This window comes from Chelonoidis abingdonii, chromosome 5 (assembly GCF_003597395.2).
Source record: "Chelonoidis abingdonii isolate Lonesome George chromosome 5, CheloAbing_2.0, whole genome shotgun sequence".
Lineage (NCBI taxonomy): Eukaryota > Metazoa > Chordata > Testudines > Testudinidae > Chelonoidis > Chelonoidis abingdonii.
In genome coordinates this window covers 75,414,166-75,439,894 of record NC_133773.1, presented here as the reverse complement: position 1 = coordinate 75,439,894, position 25,729 = coordinate 75,414,166, and the positions used below count along the sequence as shown (strand labels likewise).

The 25,729-nt window shown below is 39.3% G+C and overlaps 1 protein-coding gene across 3 annotated transcripts in view; it reads left to right on the top strand.

Moving 5' to 3' along the window:
• FBXO8 (F-box protein 8) overlaps window positions 1-25,729 on the top strand; it is a 30,916-nt gene that overhangs the window by 2,240 nt on the left and 2,947 nt on the right. For 2 of the 3 annotated variants that reach the window (XM_032780176.2, XM_075066379.1), the window contains exons 2-6: window positions 5,984-6,320; window positions 8,157-8,283; window positions 10,454-10,573; window positions 23,619-23,737; window positions 24,847-25,043. In XM_032780176.2, the coding sequence (XP_032636067.1) occupies window positions 5,984-6,320; window positions 8,157-8,283; window positions 10,454-10,573; window positions 23,619-23,737; window positions 24,847-25,043 (900 nt within the window). The remainder of the gene's footprint in view (window positions 1-5,983; window positions 6,321-8,156; window positions 8,284-10,453; window positions 10,574-23,618; window positions 23,738-24,846; window positions 25,044-25,729) is intronic. The other variant, XM_032780177.2, reaches the window with a different exon arrangement.

Genomic DNA, 25,729 nt, shown 5'->3' with positions numbered 1-25,729 from the left:
ATAATTCAGCAGGCGTGATCATTCTGTGCCCTATTTCTGATAATGCTCTTTATTTCTCACTTGTAAACCTCTGTGGAATACTCTGACCCAGGGAAAAAATGGTCTTTCAATGTCTTATAATACTGGAAAAAGTGACAGCTTGAGTTAGCAATCTTCATTTGTTGGATTCTCCTCACACTTTTCAGTGGGAAGGATAGCTCAGTGGTTTGAGCACTGCAGAATGGCTAAAGATTCTAGCTGATGACCATGTAGATGAAAATATGACAGCACCTAATTACATTTCTATATCTTAAATTTGCTTTTTTTAAAAAAAAAACCTAGGAAATTATATAAAAGATCCCCTACAGTAAAAGAACATTATTAAGGTGGCAAAGTCAAACACTCATTCAAATATGAGATGCCTGTGCAACATTAATTTGTCCCCTTTAATTCACTCACTGGAAACTGTGGATAAATATATGAAATCTATATAATGGTATAAGTACACTGAAAACTCAGGTTCTATCTGTCTCAGATTGGGTGTCCAGCATTAGTGGCTACTTTTGACTTTAGTCTCTCTGTGCATCAGTTCCCCATTTGTAAAAGGAGGAGAATATCATCCCCCTCACATCATGGGCCTGTTCTGAATATAAATTATTTGTGTGTGAAGCAGTTATATACCATAGCGATTAGCACCATAGAAAAGCCCATGGAAAAACAAACAAACAATAATTCTGTTTTCAGAGCAGGGGTCACACAATGAACAATAAAGATAAAACATGTTGAACAGCTCATTAGCTGAGTAGCATTTCCATCACTGCACATGAAAATCAAGAGTAACAGTAATGTGTTTTCAAATGTATATTTAAACTGAAATATAATTCATTTACAGCCACTGCCATTAATTCAATTTTTCTTTCCACTATTTTAACAAGTTGTTTCTATGAACTATAAATATCACTATATCAAATTAAAAAAAAAAGTTCTCTAGCAAAAGGACCAATCTAGGAAAGACCTGAAATTGATGCTATGAACATTCAGCACAGATTTGTTCTTCTAAAACTGACAGGGTCATCAACATTTACAGGAAGGGCTCCACCAGGTTTTGGGTCACATAACTGATTCAAAGACAAATGCACAAATAGCAGCGAGAGAGAAGTCTCGTGGATTTGAAGACGCAGCTTCACTTTTCTTAGACAGATTTTAAACATAATTAAAAACTGAATGAGATTTGTTTTTCAGTTGTATTAAATACTTGCCTTTCCAACCCTTCACCGTTTACTTCTTAAAAACCTTAATGATAAAAGACAGTCATAGGTAATTGCTGTTTGCAAGTTAGAAAGTGAAGATTTGTAATCAAACTAATTCCAGAAATAAAATTCAGAAAACAGCTAGATTTTAAATTTTCCTGATTCTGAAAAATTCTAAGCAGTTCAATATTTCCACATAAAAGCTTCTTAACCAAGTAAATCTAATTTGTTTCTTCACATAACTAGAACAGCAAAATGTGTATTTCTCAATTCAATAATATGAAAAGTTTTCCCTTCCTTGATCTGCTACTACTCTCTCAAATCTACAACATGGCTATCTATTTACCGAGTTTTACTAGACTGAACAACAGATTAAACCAGCACATAATCAACTAATCCTATTGTAAAATATTAAGCACCTGTTTTAAAAGTGCTTAATCACAGCATGTATAAAGTGACACAATCTATTGCACGTATATGAGAAAACAAGCAATTTAATTCCTACCTTTCTTGAGAGGAACACCTAAGCTTAAAAAAAAAAAAAGAAAAAACCAAACCCTCAAGGTTGTTAGCAGCTTCAGCCTAATTCATTAGCAAGTAATGATCACATTTGGAAGATATACTTTTGAATTTTTCCTTTTTAAAAATGTCTAACACAAATATAATTGCAACCATGGGGAAAAAAAGTGCCCAACTCAGTGCATATCGATATTTTTAAATGACCAGGAAATAAGTGGGTTGGTGGGAAGGGGCTTATCCAGGACTTTCTGGAGAATTTACATTTCATTTAAAAAAAGCAAGTTTTTAGTCCTTAACCTTGTAATAAGAACCTTCTGAATGTGGAGAGAATATACTTGTAAATATATCTTCCTCACTCTGGAGGCAAATTGAAACAAGAGGTAACAACTGCTTAAGGCCTAAATCCTGGTCCCAGCACATAACCTAGACAGTTGTGTTACAGAGCTGCTCTGGGATGGAGGGCATCCTGAGGGGTGAAGTTGCTCAGTGGCTATTTATTTCATGGTGAAGAATAACTGGTGGCTCTGTACAGTGGCAGATTCACCAACTCTGCTGTTTCCTGTCCTGTGATTTAATTAATATTTAATTCGCAGAGGCTCTAGAGCTGAGCTCTGTGGTGTCTTGTAGGCTATCAGAACCATGTTTCCTCTCCTGCTGCTGCAGTCTAGTGGAACTCCATTTGTTTTGTGGCCACAAAGGAGAGGGAAGGATTGATCCTAAGAGGCATTAACTGTTTCCATTAATCTCTATACGGCATTGCTGCTGCTGTTTGTATTATAGTAGTGCCTAGATACGCCAACTGAGATTAGGGGTCCCCTTGTGCTAGGCACTGTACGTGTACAAGCCTTAGAAAACTGGTTTGTTTCTGGACCGGTGGGAGACTACACAAGGGGCTGAGGATGGCTGAAATTTGAGCATTGGCAGCAAGTAAATAACTTGCAAAAATTGTAGATGCAAATGATGGAAGCTTTTTATGTTCAGAACTTCTGATGTCTTTGTGAGTGAATAGATTACTATGCTAACAGATAAACAGTAATGTTAAATTTAAGTCTTAAGCCCATCAAAGTCTAATAGCCTCTTGTAGAGTCTAATATATCCTCACCAGTGTATATATGCAGTGACGGTGTCCTCTGAGAATATCTTCTGAACTGTAGTTCTTTGAAGCAGGGATGATCTTTCCCTTCCCTCCATCAGTGTTTTTTAGCCTTCTAAAAGCACCCACTCCCCATTAAGACGTGTATATATATATATATATATATATATAAGAGAGAGGTGTTTATGTAAAATGGGAGGTTTAAAACAGAAAAAAAAATCCAAACAGATGTTCCAGTAGAAGTAGAAACCATTCAAGAGTTCAAAAAGTAGAAACAGGCAGAAATAAAAACCAAAGTAGTTTGAATATCCCACTTTTGCAAACTTCTAAAACAATTTAATGTTTTGGTTTTGTGACCATTAACCTTATTCTCCCTCCACCTTTTTGTTAGTTTCCTACTAGATACATTTTTAAGCTCTTTGGAGCCATTACATCATATGTCTGCCCTTAATATAATAGATCCCTGATTCTGATTTCCAGGTGCTACCCGAATATTAATAACAACAGCATGCATGTGAGCTCTTACTAGACCCGTGTCCAAATGCACAAGTCAGTTCAGATGTGTCTTGTTTTTTTGTTTGTTTGCTTTTGGTTTGGGTTTTTTTGGTAAGCTCATTAATTTATGTTCTGCTATCATAGCAGGGGTATAAAAATAAGACTGTTTCACTGTATAGTTCTAAAACATATTAGAATTCAAAGAACGTTCCTTTGCTTGGATTGTGACTTCAAGTGTGGCCTGCTTTGTGAGTCACTACTTCCCTTGTCCCTTTGCTTAAATACAAGTTATTACTGAAATATTTGTCATTGAGATTTGTGTCTAGTTTAGAAGGTTCCAGAATTAAATTTCAGAATCTGCTGCATTTACTATACTCTACAACATAACTAACTAGCAATAAGTAAGAAAAGACATCACATACACAGGTGCTGTACATCTGAGATGCTGGTTAAAAGAGGGCACAGCCTAGTACAACTTTGGTTGTGATAAAAAGAAAGACCTGGATGCCTTTTGACCAATGTCTTGTGTTGTGATTAAGATTCTCTTTAGCACTGGAACATAAATTCCACATTTAAAAAATGAATTCCTCAAGCCACCCTTTCTAAATCTCATGATATTTAAAATTTGCCATAGAAGAATAAATTGCAACCTTTTAAAAAAAAAAAAAACAACAACAACTTGTGTTAGCTAGGAGACCGAAGGAAAACAGAAAATGACATTTTCTAGCGTTCAGCCCAGTCTGATTTTTAAGTTTTGTAAGCAAAAGGGTTTCTATCACTTTCTTGGAAAACTGTTCCACGTCATAAAAGATTTTACGGTCAGGATGTTTCTAAAAATTCAGCCTACATTTTTCTTAGCTTCATCCCATTACTTCTAGCTATACCCCCTTTCATCATCATCAAATAATTTCACTATCCATGGTGAATACATCCTTCAGATATTTGTAGATCTTTACTATGTTTCTCATCTTAATCATTCCTTAGTTCTTTCACATTGATTAGCTCTTCTAGGTTTCTTAGGACTCTCTAGCCTAGCCATCTGATAATTGTTTTTCTGTGAACTCACTTCCATTCAATATATTTTAAATAGAATGCCCAGAATCAAGCACACGAATCCAGGTGCAGTCACACCTGAGCTACACTGAGAAGAACTATTACCTCCCTAATTTGTGTAGCAATGCTTCTTTAAATGCAGTTCAAGACTAGTCTTTTTATAGACATATCACATTACAAATATATGTTGCAGAGTTGTCAGCACTTGATTTTAATCACATCTGATAATATTTGGCATTTCTATAAAAAATGCAGTTCTTGGGCTAAGTTGTAATCTGTAATTAAGTTTTTGTGTCTATAACTATGAGAGTTAAAGATGAATCCACCTTCTGTTTTTGAAGCATTTTGTCTAAATAAATAAATAGTAGAGGATCTTTGTATTATTTCTTTGTCTTCGCCAATAATTGCAAATCTTCCTAAATTAGAATCAATTCCAAAGTTGTTAGGTTTTATCTTAATACCAATCCCTGCCTTTATTACATACTACCCCACATGCAGGGCCGGTGCAAGGAAGTTTCGTGCCCTAGGCGAAACTTCCACCTTGCGCCCCCACAGCCCTGTAGCAGTTCCCTGCCCCACCCCCTGCCCTGAAGTGTGCTCCCTGCCCCCGTGGCAGCTCCCTGCACCCCGCAGCAGCTCCCCACCCACTGGACCGAGGAGCCCTGCGGTACCTGCCCACTCCAGCTCACCTCTGCTCCACGTCCTCCCCGAGCACGCTGTCCTGCTCTAATTCTCCTCCCAGGCTTGCGGTGCCAAACAGTTGATTGGCGCCACAGGTCTGGGAGGGGGGAGAAGTGAAGCAGCAACTGCGCAGTGGAACCCCTGGGCTGCCAGCAGCCGGCGCGCTGACCCACAGGAACCCCTGGGCTGCTGGCTGCTGGTGTGCTGACCTAGGGGACACCCTGGGCTGCCCGCTGCTGCCGGCAGCTCAGAATCCCCCTCCATCCCAGCAGCAGCGGGCCGCTCAACCAAATTGGAGGCTGCTTTGGCGCCCCCAAATCTTGGCGCCCTAGGCAATTGCCTAGTCCGTCTAAATGGTTGCACCAGCCCTGCCCACGTGCCATTTATCATTACCTCTTGATTATAGTCTCAGTCTGCATTACATTATTTCCAGACAGGCCATTTGAGTTAATTTTACAAATAATTCTGAAAACACTAGTCCCAAACATCGTGATCCCTCTTGTAAGTCCTGTTGACTTGAATGGAGCGACTTACTTAGTATTGTGCTTAGTATTATTTACAGAATCAGGCTCTGAATTTTGTAATTCTGTCCAGAGCATCAATAATGTTTGGCAAATTTTATTTTTTAAGTTTTTATTGACTTTTTTTGTTCTCTATATCTGTTCATTTTACTGGGGACAGAGGATAAAAATATAGCATAATAATTGACAAGATTATTCTTCTCTTACTATTTGAAAGTCAGTTCTACCTTTGTTTTTATTCAGCTTTTCACTACCTACTAGCTATTTCCCAAAACTTTTCATCAATTGCCAATGCAACTGTAAATTTATAAGCTAATTTCCTTAGCAGCTGTAAAAATGCCCACTGACATTTTTTAATAAATAACCTTTCCTTTGGATTTTATGACCCGCAGGCTCGCAGATGGGTCAGGGGCTGTGGAGAGTGGCTAGGAACCAGCAGCTGCAACACCAAGGATACAGTGGGCAAGGCTATCTCACCAGAGACCCTGGTAGAAGATTAGCTACTAACAGCATTTCAAACACAAACCATCGTAAACAAGCCCAAGGAGGAATTGACATCTACCATCTGTTGAAAACAAGAAAATCTAAAGAACAAGAAGGATTCATTAACCTGGAAATGCTGCCCCCTGAGCTTAGTTTTACCATTTTGTCGTATCTGAATGCAACTGACCTCTGCCTGGCTTCTTGTGTCTGGCAGGATCTTGCTAATGATGAGCTGCTCTGGCAAGGGTAAGTTAATGTGAGGTCACCTGCATGGAATAAAGAGGATTACTAGATTGATTGTGGGTTGTCACACTGTTTACTCTTTTAAACAATGTTTCAGATGTGAAAAGTTACTGTTTAACTCATGCTAATGAACTGCTTTATACATTTTAAGGATTTCCTATTTGTCTTGTTGCAAACAAATATTACCTAAGTCAATTCAGACTTGACGGGGGGAAAGTCTGAGCCAAGTGCGAGTCCAGATCTGTGTGAAAATTATAAACATTCTGTTGTTTGTGATATCACTTCTGGAAAGAAGACTAATGGCTTGTCTTCACTGCAGTGTAAATCAAGGGTTGCTCCCCCCCCTCCTGCACACGCAAAATATTATAGTTCAAGTTCAGTGGTACTTTAAATTTGAGTTAGCTGGCACATCAACAGGTGTGGGTTGAAGCTCAAGTGATTGCTATGCTGGAGTTGATAATGTAGAGGTAACTCAGCTAGAGTGTGCTGCTAAAGTGTTGTTTGCAGTGTTGTCATTCTCACTCAAGCTAGAAAGGAGTTAGCTTGAGTTATCTATGCTCACGTTAGCAGTGAAATGAAGACAAGCCTTCTAGCACACTAGTGTCTCCACAAGTGCTTTTCATTGCCCACTAGGTGCCTGGCAATATAAATGTTAACCTTTGTTGTACAGAATGTAACAGTGGGTCTAAGTCCAGCATATATAATCTAAACGGAAAAGCACTAACAGAGAGAGGATTAATGCGGTAAAGCAGAAGTGTCATACTGCAGTGGCAGTAAAGATGATGTGGATTGTAGACTTTTTTAGTCAGTAAGGAGAAGAAAAGTCAGGAATCCATTGTCTCCATCAAAAATAGAGAACTTTAAATGTAAAACTCTATGAAAATTGATTTGCAACATTCAGATAAGTCTCCTTTCATAAGATCCAGTTTCAAATTAAATGAACATCTAGTTGAAACTGCAAGCAGCCTCTGGCCAGTACTGAGTCCTGACCTGGACTGAGCTTCTAGAGGCTAGGGATCAGGTTTATAGTGCCATGGTCCATTCTACTTTTCTTCAGCCAATGAGCTCCTTCTACTTTTCCTTTCCATTCTGGGTTTCATTTGTTTTGTATTGTGTGTGTTTTTAAAACTTGTTTTAGCTGTTAAAAACAGTGTGCCATCTTATCTTCCTCTGGCCAGGAAGAAGTAAGGGACCAACAACCACCACCACTCCTGGACACAAGAATTAAACATCTGGGAATTTCACACTTTACAATGAAAAGGTGCAGTGATGCACTCCTAGCACCCAGTGATGCTGTGTAAATATATAAATACCAAAACTTGCAAGCCCCCTCACATGGCCTAAAATGAAGTCCATTAGTGACTAGGAATTACTGTTGTCTTGTCCTGGTTCCATAGAAATCTTAGACTAGGCACAGATATTCCCTTACAATAAAAGTGTATACATCTTGTAGCATAAAGATTAAAGGAAGGAGAAAAGAAATGAGCACTGCAGTGTACACTATATAGTTGAATCCTCTTCTGTTTTTCCCATTGAGATATATTGTACAATTACATGCAAAACATTAAGAATGTTATTTAGGTTGTAAAGTCAAGCACTCAAAAGTTAGGAAATGCCAGAATTAACATAATCTGTGCAGTCTTTGTTCAGCTCCCTTGTGCATTTGGATTAGGATACTGTCATTAATTACATGATCCCATATAACTTTTCACAGGGCCTTGCCTCATTTAGTGCATAAGATGACTGATTGTCAATTAATTAGCAGCTACTCAATATTTTTTTTCCCAATTGTTCAATATGCCAAGTATTTTCATACTAGATTTATTCTTATTTTGGTAGGTTGTGCAAATCCACTTGGGGACACTGCTCTATATACAATAAAAATCCACCTCTAGGTTTTTCTTTTAGAAGATTGTATATGCAGCTGGATGAGGGCAGTCTCACCTTTAATGCCAACCCTGATGAGGTAAGTGGAGTGTTGCTAACATCAGTAACAGTTGCAGTAATTTGAATACAGTTACAAAAAAAAAAAAAACTCTACATGAGAACATTGAACTTGTAGCAACATTAGAAGTTGATTTTTAATGGATACTGTGTTGTGCTATGTGAATCCTGAATATAAAGTAATGGCCCTATACTGATCTTTTATGCTTACAGTTCCCAGACATATGATTTACTTGTCTGACTCATAAGTACTCTGCCCAGCAGTTTAACAGATAGATGTCAGAAATTCATAACCACATCCTGACATGGAGGTGGGATCCTGGTAAATAAAACAGTGGGCAGTTTCAAAAATGGTTGTGATATGCCCACAAAAATAAATATTTAAAAAACCTTACTATGTAATATGAACTTTATCCTGCTTTCATTGAAGTCAATGCCAAAACTCCAATTAACTTCAGCGGAGCAGGCTCAAGCCCTAAATGCAGATGAAACCTGCCATAGAGCGGAACACCAATTGCATCTATGATGGTGGGGGGACACTGTTCATAAGCAGTCTTCAAAGACAATACACAAACCTCCAATTTCAGGGTGCAAATGTTGAAATAATATCTGTTAACTTACCCTGCCTATAAAATTACACTAATGCAACAAAACTGTTAAAGACTGAACTTTTGTAAATAGCAGTGATTTTGATTTTTTCTGAATGCTTCCTTTTTAATAAACTTAACTCATTCTTTTACATTAAATATGAACATTTTAAATAAAAAGATCTCTCAGAACTAAAAAAGGTAACTATTAATTCATATAACTAGTCAAAACCAAACTAACTTCTGTTTTTTCCCAGTCTAGCCACATCTTTGCTTGTGTGAGGAGAAGTTTGAGAGTTGAAACAGGTTTAACCTAGGGATACATGTGGTAAAAACCCCACCAGCATTTTGAAAATATTCCCTTGTGTATAAAATTAGATTCCTCATCATCACATTTTCTACAAAAAGATGGTAAATCACACTGAACAAAACTGAGTTTTCACTTTCTAGGTATATTTATATAATAAAGACACACAAGTGGTCACTGGATAAACTGAGAGTAGTAAATTTTTTTTTTCAGTTTTATGTTTAGAAACAAATGATTCACTATGTCAGTATTGTACAGATAATGTGTATGTACAATTGCCAGATAAAATAATAAAGCAGTCATATAAGCCAATACAACAACATGATCTGGTTTAAATTCTTTGAGTCTCATTTGCCCTGGTTCACTTTTATTTTTTTAATTTGACTGCTGAAAGCCATGCCCTTTTTTTAGATCACAGAATATAATAGTCAATTCTTTTGATACACTACAAGAAGAGGGCAGAATACTCTAGATTCCCACTGAAGTTATCGGTATTGTGCAGCTCAGGTTAAGAATGAGTCATATATTTATCTTCAGAATAATCTTAGTGGAGCTACTACTAGAGATGAAATTTTACAAATGAGACTTTACACTGAGATATTTAAGATTTGTTTACAAGAGTACAAGTGCTAACCCTAGGCCAAGGCCAGGCCAAGTCCTAAATCTGGTAACAGCTCTGCCTACATACAGTTCCCCCTCAGTTTTAATTGGATATAATATTATTCTTCACATCCTATCCTAAACTGCAGTGTGCAGTTACACTCCAATTTAGCGGTGAAGTAATTTTTGTATAGTGTAAAGCACTTTGGGATTCTTCAGAATAAAATGTACTATATACAAATAAGTAATTTTTATATTACATGAAAATTAATAATTTGTAAATATTCTATAAAATAGACTGATTTATATATTAAATATATTATAATACATTTGCTTCTTCAGAATTCACAATGGTCCATTTGTCAACTGAAATATGGACAGTCAGCTTCAGGTTCCTTGAGAGCCTGGAATTTCATTGTATCTCCTAGGCGCTTCTGATCTTCTCTCTCTGTGGAGCACCATAGCCTAGCAGGAAGTGTTCTGGGCCTGAAAGTTCCAATAACATTCACTTGTTTATTTTCTTTACCACTGTGATATTGACAGAATTATTACTATAAGGACACTGTAACTGATATGATATGAAATGACATTCCATTATTACAAATCCTATGTCTAAAAACTTCCTGCCCAACTCTGCTTTACATTTAGTAACAGACCTGATTAAAATATTATAAAAATAAGAATACTTATGGCCACAGGAGCAAGATTCTCCAAAGGACACCGTCCATGTCATGAAAATGGGTAACCAAGCTCCACAGCAACAGCTCCAGAACTGTCAGTGGCTCACGGGGTGGGGGAGAGCGCCTGCACACTTTGTGGTAGGATTATCTAGTTCACCATTGTTGTGTGCATGGCGTTGTGAAATCTGCTGTATATGCTGTATTGACCGTGTGCATGAGCTTGCATAATTCATGGCAGGTGACCACATTCTGCTGAAGGATGTATCTGACCACATGTTTACACATAACATGACAACCTCCTTATGCATGTGCAAGATTTGTTTTTTATTTTTGTTCCATTGGCAGCATCCTCATAGCTAAAATCTATTTTGTTTTTACTTCCAAGTGTATCAAGATTTTTAAGAGTTTCAGAATTATTTTTTATAATCAGCCAACTTAATTTCTGCCATATATTATTCTAAATAATGTACAGTGTGTGCGAAACTTTCCCACACAATACTCATTCCATATCATGCAGAGTTATTACTCAAAGTTTGGAGGTGTCATGGCTAGATTTAATTTTCTCTCTGAAATAGGAAGTCATAATCATAAAGTATGCTTTAAAGATTATTATGAGGCACAGTTATGCACTTAAACTCTAAGTGGAGGTGGGAGGGAGAACATTTGCCTCAGAAAAGATGTCCAATTTCTCTTTTACTCCTAATGTTAATAGTCTTAACTGAATTGCTTTATTTATGTTTTCCTTCGTGGATAAAGGGTGACATTTTGGCCCCACTGAAGTCAATGGTAAAACTGTTACTGACTTCAGTGGGCCTAGGATTTCACTCATACAATATTATAATGTTCTAAATTGTAGTGAGTATAGTGTATCTATAATTAAGTTTGACATTGCTTATTTTCTCATCTTCCTCTTTTTTTTTCAATTGCTCCTAATTTTGTCAGACTAATTCATGACTTGGTTGGTGAGGGGGATTTTCTATGCTTTCCAGTTTAGAAGTGATTTTTTTTTTCAGAAGTTTTGAGCAAAATTGATGTTTAATTATAAAACAAAACAAACTAATGTGCAGAAAATACTCCCTTTTCCATATGTGTCTGTCCAAATTCTTGTGCAAGGTTAATTCAACAGCTCATGGTAAAAACATCAAATTGGCTTGTTTTATACATCTTTAAGGAATAAGCTAGGCTAGAGGGAAATATTCAGCTGTCTAAAAGTTATAAGAATTGAAAATGGAATATCATGTGTGCATAGTTTATTATTAAATTGACCTGAATGTCACATTTCAAGGCAACTGCACCTGTATTACTCCTCTATGGTCCGACAAGGGCACTCACGTTAGGCTCTAGGCTCCTCAGATGTCCCCTCTCTTAAGTGGAGACTGCTTCTCTGTCCCTCCTGACCAGGGCATTTCCAGGCTGAACAGTCCCCATACTGTACTGTGCAACAAAAGACAGATTTCCTAAGCAGGCCTGAATCACTTCTCTGATCAGAGACAGCACATAGTGTAATTGCCACAGTTAAGTAACCACACTTAGTTCTTTCTAAGCAAGCACATTTATTCTTAAGGTGAAAGCATTACAGAAAAAATTAACAATAAAAATCCCCTACATGTATGCTAATAAGCTGACCAGAGATGACTCCCTAACTCCAACAAAAGCTTTGGATGGTGATTAGTCCTTCAAACCCCACATGGGTATTTCCTGTGGTCATAAATTCTTCACAACTTCAGCTCAAGAACAGCATCCGTGTCTTATGGGGTCTCAATGGGCCAAAGATCTTTCAGCTCTTCCCTGAGAGTTAGGCTCCCCATTGGACCAAAGGTCCTGTACACTTGCTCTGTCTCAGGTACCCTGCTTGCTCTCCCAGACAGCCTGGTCCTCTCTGCTCCCCTGCTGGAGCAAGAGTCTCCTCTCTCCACCTGTCCTTTTATCAGGGCCACCTGTGCCCTAATTAGGCACAACCACACTTGACTGGAGCAGGATGACCGCCCTGCTACACACACACACCCCTCAACATCCCACGCCCAGGGGATGGGGGCGGTCCTCTAGCCTGTGTGACGTGGAGATGTCCTGCCAATCGCAGTCGCTTCTCTTCACTTCACTCTCCTTCAACCGCAGGCCCAGATCTTCCTTCTCCTTGTTCGCCTTCTCCAGCTCTGCCTCTGCTGTCTCGCAGACCTGGGTTCCCGTCATAGCCTGCTCTCTCACAACCTGTGTCTCAGTCCCCTTTTCTGCCACCTCATGCAGGTGGCTCTCTGGCAGGTCTACCGCCATGACTCTAGTGTTGATCACATTCATCTTTGCCCTTTCTGGGTCCCCAGGCACCTCCTTCTTCGGCCACCCTTCCCTGAGGGGACAGTGCCTCTTAATATGGCCCCGCCCGTGGCAGCCAAAACATACTCCCTGCCCGTCAGCTTGCTTGAGCCTCTTATAGTCTGTCTTGGGTCCCCCCTTCTCGCTGGAGCTCAAGAGGACCCTCCACCTTGGGCCTGGGCACTCCCACTGCAGGTGTCCACTTTGCCCATAGGCCCAACATGTTCATCATCCCCTGGGTTTGCTCACCCAGCAGGCCTTCCCAGGGTCTTATCCTTTCCCCTACTGTCGGTGAAGTAATTTGCCCCCATCCCAAAAGGAACAATCTCTCCTTAAATGTCCACGCCTCTTGCAGGGGTAACAAGTCCAGTACTCTGCCACTGGCCTCCTGGCACAGGGCTTTTCCCACCACTCTCTGTGGTCTCTCCTGGATTCCTTCCTCAATAGTCTTACAAGGGCCAGCTGTTCATCAAGCAGCTGCCCCCTGTGTTTCTGCAGGGCTCAATAGATCTCCCGTTGTCCCTCCTGGCTCACCTGTAGCAGAGTTTCTGGTCTTCCCCGCTGCTCACCAGTCCCCTTTCACTGGGCCACCGATGCTGGAGTCCAGCCAGGGATGGCATAAGAGCCCTCTGCAAAAAAAAAAAAAAAAAAAAAAAAAATCCTCTACGTAGGCAGGATCCATCCCCTTCCCCTATATTGGCACACCCTGCCCAGGCCTCACAGTTCCCCTTTTATCAGAGTGGACTGTAAATGCCCACATTCTCCACCATATGTAGCAGAGCACCAACTCACTGGCACGGCACCTCCTACTGGTCAGTCTGGGCATTAGCTCATTGAGCTCAGGAGCACCCTTCTCTGGCCAGTTTCTCTTCCTCGGTTACCTGCCCTGTTGTCTCCACCACCTCTGGCCCCATGTCAATCCTAGCCCTTGGTGCCCCTTATGCTGGGGTGCTGCCCCACAGCAGTGCCCCCACACTCTGGGTCTCCCCTCCCAGGGGAACCCCAAACCCTTATACCCACATTGCCTCAGTAACTATGCCAGTCATCATCTAGACCAGGGGTAGGCAACCTGTGGCACGTGTGCCAAAGGTGGCACGCGAGCTGATTTTCAGTGGCACTCACACTGCCTGAGTCCTGGCCACCGGTCTGGGGGGCTCTGCATTTTAATTTAATTTTAAATGAAGCTTCTTAAACATTTTAAAAACCTTATTTACTTTACATACAACAATAGTTTAGTTATATACTATAGACTTATAGAAAGAGACCTTCTAAAAACATTAACATGTAATACTGGCACGCGAAACCTTAAATTAGAGTGAATAAATGAAGACTTGGCACACCACTTCTGAAAAATTGCTGACCACTGATCTACACCCTTCAAACTGCAGTCTGAAATGGCCGCTCATCACTGGCAAGGGTTGGACCTGCTGCCTTTCTAACCCAGCTGCCTCCCTGCAGCTCTAGTACCTCCCCTGGCCTTTAGCAAGGCCTCAGCCTGGAAATTCAACAGGACAGAGCTCCTCAGCTCTACCTGCCCTTCCCAGCCCTGCTCTGTCTCAGGTACTCTGCTTGCTCTCCCAGACAGCCTGGTCTTCTCTGCTCCCCAGCTGGAGCAACAGCCTCCTCTCTCAGCCTGCCCTTTTATCAGGGCCAGCTGTACCCTAAGTGGGTGCAACCACACCTGTGGCTGACTACCCAACCAGCCTCCCTCAGCTGCTTTTAAACCCTTTATGATTGGAGCGGGGTGACTGCCCTGCTACAAGCATACTGCAGGATAATGTTATATGTCACACTGAAAAGCAGAGTGGTGTAGAGTGCTGAACCCACATTTCTACATTCAAGAGATGTCAAGCCAAAAAGCTCTGAATCTAAGAAATTGCAAGTTCTGGAAGCTGTGTAACTTTTAATTTTGGGGGCTAAAAATAATCCATAACATATATATGTATATATCACTTTTTATCTGTAGATCTCAAAGCATTTTCATAAATAGATCAAGATTATTTCCATTTTACATATAGGCAGACTTATTGACAAAGAGGGGATGTGACTGGCCCAAGGTCACTCAGCAAGCCAGTGACACAGCTGCGAGTAGGACCCAGGTCTTACGAGTCCCACTTTAGTGCCTTACCTTTTCTGCCTCCCATGTTGAATGACTGACTGAATTTTAAAGCATATGCACAAGGAGGCAGAGTTCAAATTGAATGTTCAACATTATCTCTGCATTTCTTGACTCCTGAGTGATTGGTTTCTCAGCCTTTATATGCCCATATAAATAATCCTTAGTAATGTGGACACATTATGCCCTTTTATATGTTTAATGGAATACGTTTTAGTACATAAACATATTAAGCTTAACATTTAACCAGGAGAACAGACTAGTGCTTGGAAATTCCAGTCAGGGAGAAACCCCACTGTGCTAGGCACTGTACACAAGGCCCTAAAGAGCTTACAGTGTAAGCAGTTGAGCTTACTTTACTATTGAAGCTTTAACCTCCCTATTTTCTAACTTTTAAAAAAAATTTACTGCACCTAAAGTTTTAAGATGGCATTGCATTTGAAATCTTTGTCTTTAATCTAACCTAGTGAGGAGGGCTTTAAACTAGATTCGACAGGGACAGGTGAGCAAAGCCCACAGGTAAGTGGGGAACATGAAGACCTGGGAGATGGGTCGGAAACAAGAGGGAGCGTGGGCTATAATGGCGGAGAGAAAGGAGGGTCAGGGCAAAACTGGGAGGCAAGATCAAACCAGTATCTTAGATGCCTATATACAAATGCGAGAAGTATGAGTAATAAGCAGGAAGAACTGGAAGTGCTAATAAATAAATAAACTATGAGATTGTGCATCACTGAACTTTGGTGGGATAATACACGTGATGGAATGTGTGTGTGGATGGGTATCTCAGGAAGGATAGCGGGAAAAAGGGCGAGGTGTTGCAATATATGAAAAATGTACACAGTTGGACTGAGGTGAGAGGATGACATAGGAGCGGAAGTGTTGAGAGTCTCTGTGTTACAAAAAAGGCGGGTAAAAACAAGGGTGATGTCGGCTAGGAGGTCTACTACAGGCCACTAACAGGTGGAGAGGTGGATAGTCTTGTTTTAAATCACTAACAAAATCTCCAAAGCCCATTTGGTGAGTGGCGACTTCAGCTATCCGGATATATGTTGGGAAAATAACACCACGGGCAACAGGACATCCAACATAAGTTTCTGGACTGTCATTGCAGACAATTTTATTCAGAAGGTTGAAAAGCTACTGGGGGAAGCTGTTCTAGACCTGAATTTTAACAAACAGGGAGGAACTCATTGAAATTGAAAGTAGAAGGAAGCTTGGGTGAAAGTGATCATATGAAATCATAGAGTTTTGCAATTACAGGTAAGGTAGACGGAGAGTAACAGAAAATAGAGACCATGGATTTCAGGAAGGCGGATTAGTAGCTCAGAGCTGTATAGTAAGGTCATGGTGATCAGACTGAGGGAGAAAAACAACTGAGGAGATGGATTTTTCCAAAGGGATCACTATTAAGGGCCCAAAAAGCAAGCTATTCCGTGGGTAGGAAAGGGATAACAATGTGCAAAAGACAACCTTGCTTAACCACGAGATCTTGCGATGACTAACAAATAAAAAGGACTCATTATAAAAAAGGAAACTAGGTGATTACAACCAATGAATGTAAGCAAATACACAGGAATCAGGGGCCAAGTTAGAAAGGCAGGCACCAAAATGAGCTCAAATAGCTAGGAAAAAGGAAACAAGAAGACTTTTTATCAAAAGGTTAGAGCGAGCAGAGGAAAGACAGAAGGGTAGGCCACTGCTCAGTGAGGAGGGAGACAAGTAAAGAAACTGGAATGGCGGTGCTTAATGACTTCTTTGTTTCGCTTCCTGGAGTCTGAGGAATGTCTAATAGTGATGCTTATGGCAGGGGGTAGTTTAGAGATAGAATAAAAGGCAAGTTAAGAATCAACTTAGAAGCTCAGATGCTGCCAAGTCAACCAGGGCTGATGAAATGCATCCTGAATATCAAGGAGTTCTGAGGGGTAAATCTGAAGCCTAGCTATTATCTTTGGAAGTCATGGGGACAGGAGAGATTCAGAAAGACTGGAAAGGGCATATACGCCCTTATCTAAAAAAGGGACATCAAACCCAGGAATATTACAGACAGTTTATTCTTCTGTGCAGGAAGATAATGGGAGCCGTAATTAAAGAATTCTGACGACTTGGAGGTGGTGTGATGGCGAATAGCCGCATGGATTTGTAAGAACATCGGTCCAACAGATGCTTGCTTTGTTTGACCAGGTAAGCGCGTCTTGTGGATAAGGGAGAGCGGTGGTGTGTATACCTAGATTTAGTGAGGCCTTTGATCGTCCAAACATGATATCTTATCGATAAACTAGGCAAATACAATTTAGATGGGGTATAAGAAGGTAGGTGCATAATGGTGATAACCATACTCAGAGCAGTAGTTTAATGGCTCCAATCTGCTGAAAAGTTATAATAGTGGGTTCCGCGGGTCTGTTTTGGGACCGGCCTGTTCAATATCTCCATCACACTTAGATGTTGGCATGAAAGTACGCTATTAAGTTTGCAATGATCCAAACACTGGGAGGGATGCAACTGCTTTGGAGGACAGGGTCAAAATTCAAATGATCTGGACAAATTGGAGAAATGGTCTGAGGTAAACTGGAGAAGTTCAATAAAGACAAATGCAAGTGCTCCACTTAGGAAAGGAACAATCAGTTCACACATACAGAAGGGAAGAGACTGTTAGGAAGGGTATGACAGAAAAGAGATCTAAGGTCATAGTGGAACCAAGCTAAATATGGATCAACAGTGTGATACTGTTGCAAAAAGCAACGTGATCTGGATGCATTAACAGGTTGTTGTAAACAAGACACGACAAGTCATCTTATCCGCTTACACGCGCCTGGTTAAGCCTCACTGGATATTGTGTCCAGTTCGGGCTCCGCATTTCAAGAAAGATGTGGAGAATTGGAGAGGGTCCAGAGAGACAACAAGAAGATTAAAGGTTGAGAACAATGAGCTATGAAGGAAGGCTGAAAGAATTGGTTTATTTAGTTTGGAAAAGAGAAGACTGAGAGGGAATAATGCAGTTTTCCAGTATCTAAAAGGGTGTCATCAGGAGGAGGGAGAAAACTTGTTCACGCTTAAGCCTCTAATGATAGAACAAGAAGCAATGGGTTAAAGCAGCAAGGGAGATTTAGGTGGACATTAGAAAAGTTCCTAACTGTAGGGTATTCTTCAACACTGGATAAATTGCCTAGGGGGTTGTGGAATTTCATCCTGGAGAATATTTAAGAGTAGGTTAGATAAATGTCTATCAGGGATGATCTAGACAGTATTTGGTCCTGCCATGAGGGCAGGGGACTGGACTCAATGACCTCTCGAGGTCCCTTCCAGTCCTGGAATCTATGAATCTATAAATAAATAAATAAAGGGAAAAATAGAAAATACCTAGATTTACTATTTCCATTTTCCCAGTTAGGCTTTCAAATATACACACACTGAGGTGAATTATATGGGGGTGGCAGGAGTGTCCCTATTTGACCTCAGTGGGAATTGAGAATGCTTGACACTGTGAAGGAGGCATGCTGAGCTTAGTAGAATCAGGCTATCTTTTAGCTGAAGATAACTCCTTCTTGCAGAAACCTAACACAGCAGTCACACTGCAACTGTTTATTTTATAGTGGCCGTATTTTTGCTATAGTGCAGTAGAAAATACTTAACATGTATATAGTAATCAGCCATAGATCCCAAAGTGCTTTACAAAGGCAGATAAAACATCAGTTGGAGGTTGGTCCTGCTTTGAGCAGTGGGTTGGATTAGATGATCTCCTGAAGTTCCTTCCAGCCCTAATATTCTATGATCATTATCCCCTTTTGGCAGATGAAGCACACAGAGAGGAGACAATTTGCCTAGCTTCACATAGTGAGCTAATGGCAGAACTGGGACTAGATCCCAGCTGTCCTGACTCCCAGTCAGGTAGTCTCAGTTTTTGTAAAGTAAGAGATTACAGTCTGCAGAATATTGCAGAGTGCAGTAAAACTTGTGGAGAGAACATACTTTGTAGTTTTTGCTGTGTGTATCAGTGATGCATTTGCAATCTATCCCATACTAATAGTGTTAGCAGCAGACTGAGAACAGCAGTCCCTGCTCCTATGTGAACTCTATAATGAGTTCCAGCAGAGAGAATGTCCAGTGCTGTCACATATGGAAGTAGTTAATGAAAATGTGCTAAAAATTTTAGCAGATGCTCACTGACCTGCTCAGTAGTGATTCTTTATTTCAGTCATCTTTTTGTATTTTAAACATTTATCTAGAGCTAAGCAAATACACAAAACTCAGAACTATGTATGCCAAATGTTAAACTTTACCCAATTTTTGCATTAACACTGATAAGAGAAGTATAGTTAGGGTGTATTTTTGGGGTGCGGACAGAGAGGGGGGAGAGGGTGATTAAAGCCATTGGTAAAAATGTGTTTTACTGTCCCATAACTCAGAACTGTCAATTAATTTTGTTCAATTCTTTTTTAAATAATCAGGCATAAACATAGAAAACTTTAGCCCAAAAGGTGAATAATTGCAGAAATTTATTGGCATATAAAACCAGAGCTGTTATAATGTAAACCACTTGCAACCTTAATTATCTATAATATTTGCTACAAGATACCTACCATAATATATCTACAGGAAAGTACTGAGCTGTAAACAAATGATAAAAATAAAAGCTGTCCACAGTGGCCCTCTCCAGTAATCAAATTCTCTACAGCGCTGAGTGGCATCTCTAATAAATTTCTCCAATCTGATCTTCCCTTTCTCAAGACACATCCTTGGCAATGCAGTCCGATAATCACCCAGATGTGCTTCAAAGAGTATCTCAGCCCCCTCACACATGTAAATTGTCCACTCTCCTGCTGTGCATCTATTACTTTTTAATCCATTTCCATGTGGTACAAGAAATACTATGCCAATGAAATCTTGAGTAGTCTAGCTTTGGCATGTTAAGTACATTTGAAACTAAATTTGAGGTAAAAGCAGTGTTCAAAAGTTAACCAGGATGGAATTTGCATCATTGTACATGTGTGATGGAAGCTGGACCCCTAAGGCAGAGGATGAAAAGTAGCTAAAATCTTTTAACAAGCATATTGAAAATATTATGGGTAGCGAAGGAAATAACTGCAGGAGTACTGCAGTAATGTGGAGTGAAGTGAATGCTGATGAAGAAAAATTAAATCTATATTACACAATTTCAGACATCCATCCAGGAAAGATGGAGGCATTCTAAAGAAAGAGAGGAGAGATCAGAGGGAATGCAAATGAGAACTGGTGTAATGCATCGGAATTAATTGGTAACACGAGAAAGGGGTGGCACGAACAACTAGTGACCATAAACTAGAACCTGCTGTGATAGTTACTTGCCTCCCTAGTCAAGCATAGTCCACAATCATGACTGTTAGTTGCATATACTTTAAATAGCCCTTCTTAAATTTAAGATTGCATCCTGGGCTTTGCGGACCTCATAAACAGCACAATGGCGAAGGAAGACACTGGTAGTTCTAAATCACCTTTTCTAAGCCCCCAATCCTGAGGATAACCAAAGGACAAAGCTGGCCACAGACACAATTTAGAGCAGCCATGAAACTGCTGTAAAGCATGGCTGCTGGAAAGGTCTTCTAAGGACCATTTCACTGGACCATTATTGCCAGAGCGTATTGTCCTTGCTCCCCCTCCCCTAGTGTGCCCCTACCAGCCTTAAATCACTCCTACCCAAAACTTGGTGAGAAACAGGTGACATAAAGCTCAATAGACTGGATTTACTCCAGCCAAGGATTCCCCTTTGCTGGGGGAATCCTCAGATGCCTGCTTAAGAGGGATCAGTGCAATGGGACTTCAAAGCGGATTATCTGACATTTAGTTTTAGCTTCCTTCTAGAATTATGTCCTTCAAATAGTGTGCATTCGTAGCTGAACGTGCTTATCTAAGGTGATAAAGTAATAAAGGTGATTTATTTTGTGAGGGAGGAAGGTGACGGAGATGCCATAAACATACAACCGTTTACACACCTAGCGAGCAGATTGTCCAGTGTCCTTACAAATAACCTTGACTCAATGTGAGCAGACAAAAAATGGGGAAAAATTTTTAAAAGAAACCATTTCAATTTGGTTCAACATATTTGTTATTTGGGGAGAAATAACAGCAACTCAAAAGTGGCACTGTTATTGTGTTGGAATGAATATACAATCGCACCTTGTGTGTGTGAAAAAGAGGAAAAGGAAATGAGTGAGGAGATGGCATTGACAGAAGAAGATACAATAAAAGAAGGAAGCAGAGCTAGAGTGAGTTGACGATGTCAAATGAGGAGCTGGTAGCTTGTATAATGAGTACCAGCAACACACCGTTGGTCATAAAGAGCCTTATATAGCACAGAAATGTTTTGCAGCATCTCCCAGCTCTGGGAGAACAAATTCAGATTATCTCTATAGAAGAGGTGACTTCTTTTCATTGAGAAGGTAGATGGTAAATCCACTTCTCTTCAGATTGTCCAGTGTCTCCCTCTTTTAGTAACACTCTGTAGTAAGAGAAGTAAGTGCTGTGAGGACACAGCTTGTTTAAAAATAGGATATTCCTCAAGGCCCCAGTTCACCTGAACACTTTAAGCACATGCTTATAGTTAAGCACGTACTTTAGTGTTTTGCTGAATCAGGATGCAAGATTAAGGAGGCAGAGTTAAGCAGAAGATGTAATGAGATACTATAGCGTTGCTGTTTTGCTTTTTGTCATATTTGAGCAATTGTCAAAATACTTGATGCATCAGTTAGCAATTTTAATCATTTTGATAATCCATTTTAGTTTCCCATTTAAGCCTTGATTCAGAAAAGCACTTAAGCATGGGTTTAAGGCCATTTGTATTTAGAAAAGCTCAGATAAATCCCAATTAGGTCAATGGATATTAAGCACGTACTTAAGTTTATGCTTTAATTTAAACACATGCTGAACTGCTGCCCTGAATAGGGATGCTTACCTGAATCAGGCCCTAAAGTTGCCTAGATTCCTTGTTCCTAACAGAAAATTGTTTGCATATGTTTAATTTTTTGCATATATTTAAAACTTAGTTCTTTGGTTATAATAAAAACAATGTTACTTCAGGTAACATTTTCCACAAATATAAAAACAAATGATGAACCAGGAAAAAAAAATGGTTAAGTAGCATATTATGTGTGTTGTGTATGTGTGTGCTAGTCTTTCACCTGTGTTGTAGGTCTCTTAAGTGAAGTCCCTGGTCATCTCAAGATTTATTTTCTAGTTTCATATTTGCTTGACATGGTTCAGTTTTTCTGTCTTACTTAACTGTCTCACTTTTTATAAAATAACTTTCCAGATTAAAAGCTCAGTCCTGCACTCCTTATTTGTGCAGAACTTCAATTGACATCATTGTGAAGGTTGCTTATAAACAAAGTGCTAGGTTGCCCCCACTGTGTCTTTATAGATATAATTTAAACCAAAAGGGGAAATTTGAAATATATTGTAAAGTACTTGGAATTGGAAGGTTTATAATGAGGGGAAAAAATTGTAAGGGTTATCTTATTTGGTGATGTAGGGAGTTGCACTGATAATTAGGGTTGGAAGGGATCTCAAGAGATCATCTAGTCCAACCCCCTGCTCAAAGCAGGACCAATCCCCAAATGGCCCCCTCAAGGATTGAGCTCACAACCCTGGGTTTAGCAGGCCAATGCTCAAACCACTGAGCTATCCCTCCCTGCTATGTCTAAAGCAAATTAAGAGACTGCATTAGATTGCACATTTGTACATGTTTCAGTATTATACTATCACGGTAGTGATGCCTTATTTACTACTGAAGACGCAATTTGAGTTTAAACCCCTTTCCAAAAAAGTTATGCTCTGAGTTTAAATTTCTCACAGCTGTTCTCCTATTTTCTCTCTCTCCCCACCCCTCCCCAAAATTTTTGGTTAAAATCCAGTAAGCTGCTTTTGAATTATAAGACCATGATAAAAGTAGTTTTCATGCTTTGAGATACCTAAATTCAAGAAAAGCATCCAAAAAGATTTTAAATATTGTATTTGCGTGTTCAAATTTGGCATGTACATACTTCTCAGTGAGAAGTGTGTGCTTGGCAAAGTGTGAAAAAATGGTTGTAATGTAGAAGTAATAAATAAGTGAATAGAGCTATATGTTCATTCTGCCACTTTCTAAACTAATTTTTTTTAATTAGAGAGAGGCAGAGTGCTGTTGGATTTTTTTTTATACTTATGTACTGTACGTATATGTGTATGTATCTGGATCTGCACTTGAAATATACACACTTGCATTTATTTATTATACATTTAATTAAATGTATATAGTGCATTTATTTGAATGTGATCCCATACACATGGAAGAACATTGAAATCAATGCTTTAAATAAAAAAATTAAAGGCAAAAAGCACATTATGGCCAAGATTTTTACATGCACCATAGTTAGGAAATTATAAATTATGGTCCCTACAACAAACATAATTTAATCACCATGTATATACATATGATGACAGAAAATAGTAAGAGAAAATACAACAAGAGAGAAATTATGCTTGCTCTGGGATATGTAATTTTGAATTTCCTACTGTTAGTACATGTAAAATCTCAACCATAATGTTGCATTAATTTTATTTGCATTTGATTTATATTAATTTTAACTTGTATTGTGCATGTTGAAATGCCATTTAGAGGATGAAGGAGGTATTATGCTAAAACATTAGCAGGCTTATGTTCCAATATTACTCATTACAATATTTTTTCCATAAAAGAATTGTTAAGACCAATCTTATTTATATACAAATGTCCTTTTTTTGTCTCAGGGAGTTAACTACTTTATGTCCAAGGGTATACTGGATGATTCACCAAAGGAAATAGCTAAGTTTATCTTTTGTACAAGAACACTAAATTGGAAGAAACTGAGGATCTATCTTGATGAAAGGTAATTTGAATCTGCTAGATTCATTTTCAGTCTGTAACACCTTTCTGAAATCACTCTTCTTACGTGTACTAAGCTAATGAAAAATAATCTTAATTAGAAAAATCTGAAGTAAAGAGCAAACACAAGAGATTCAGCTAAAATATTTTATTCCTGAAGCAGAACATTTACTCAGTTCTAGCATGTGTGTGTATGCACCACTATATATAAGCATACTGTGTTTATCTAGTAGCGGTCAGATAGTGTACTTATTTCCACATTTTCAGTTCCAAGCTTAAGTTATATTTGTAAGTAGAATGTCACCTTACATAGGAGATCTTTGTGCTGTCTAGCATTGGAATGTTGTTAATATTTTGCTATGTATATTTTTTTTTCCTATTTCTTAAGAATAAGATTCACCTTTCCTCCCCAAAGAATGCGTAACCAGGCTTTAAGCAAGACACTATGTTTAGACTAGGATGTGGGAATTGTAGATGTGCAGAAGAGGAGACCATTGGCTGGAATTCTGGATGCTGATGCTCCACAACCTCTACTTGGGATGTTTCAGCCACTGGATCAGTACATTTTGGATCTCTTGCCTCTCCCCTGGCTTCCTTCCAGATTTCCTTTGCTTGCCAAGCCCTTTTGATATTCAGGGGATAGATGGCGCATGCACTTCCATGGAAACTAAGTGTTGTGGAGAGCCTGTGCACCATGACTGAATGTCACCTTCATTGAGCCTAGTTTTAACAGAAGGCTGCCTTAACTGCTTGTTAATGTACATAGGCCCTGAAAGGCATATTGTCTATTTATTCCTTTTACTGTGGTTTCCTTAGCTTTGTCGGGTATTGTTGCAGCCTCAATTTCTTCTGTACTCCGTGTGTGCAAATTTAGAATATTGCTGTATTATAATTTCTCTAAAGTATTAGGCTGAACTGTACACTACTGTGGTAGCAGTCTGAGGAACGTGTTTCCTATTCTTGTTTAATCATTGTTGGATTTTTCCTTCATGTTCTTATAACAGAAAATACCTATAATTCAGACTCTTTAAGAAATCTTCATTTTAATTTCTGAAACCTTGTTTCATGTTTAAACAGTAGAAAAGAAATTTCTCTTATTTTTTTTCCAACCAGGAGAGATGTTTTGGATGACCTTGTGACACTGCACAACTTCAGAAATCAGTTCTTGCCAAATGCACTGAGAGAGTTTTTCAAACACATTCATGCCCCTGAGGAGCGTGGGGAGTATCTTGAGACTCTTATAACAAAGTTCTCGCACAGATTCTGTGCTTGTAATCCTGATTTGATGAGAGAACTTGGCCTTAGCCCTGGTAAGAAGAGAGGACTTCTATGCAGTGAATCAGTCTATATTTATCTACATATACTTTGGAAAATGTTACTTTTCATAGTGGGTTTAAATCAGGGTCTAATTAAATTTTTCTAAAAGTAGAAAGATTAGTCTTAGGAGAGGGTCAGGTCTGCACATATTGTACACTATAAATATAGAAACTCCTCCCTGTCAGGAGCTACAGTAATACAGACAATCATAATTAAAAACAACAAACCAAAAAAAAAATTTTTTGACTTAATTATTTTCTTCTTGTACATACTGAACAGACAAACAACTTCCATGTACAAAAAGTGATTTTAAAAAATTGTTGTGTTGCATCTTTTCCGTTCACTCTTGTCTTCCGTAGAGGTTCTGATCCTGTAAAAACTTGCACATGAGCTTAACTTTACACTCTGTGAATAATCCCACTGAAGCAAATAAGGTGAATTCCTGGCCTCATTGAAGTCAATGAGTATTTTGCCATTGACTTCAGTGGAGCCAGGATTTTACCCAGTGAGACTGCTCACATACTCAGGGTACGTCTACACTACGGGATTATTCCGATTTTACATAAACCAGTTTTGTAAAACAGATTGTATAAAGTCGAGTGCACGTGGCCACACTAAGCACATTAATTCAGTGGTGTGCATCCATGGTCCGAGGCTAGCATCGATTTCTGGAGCATTG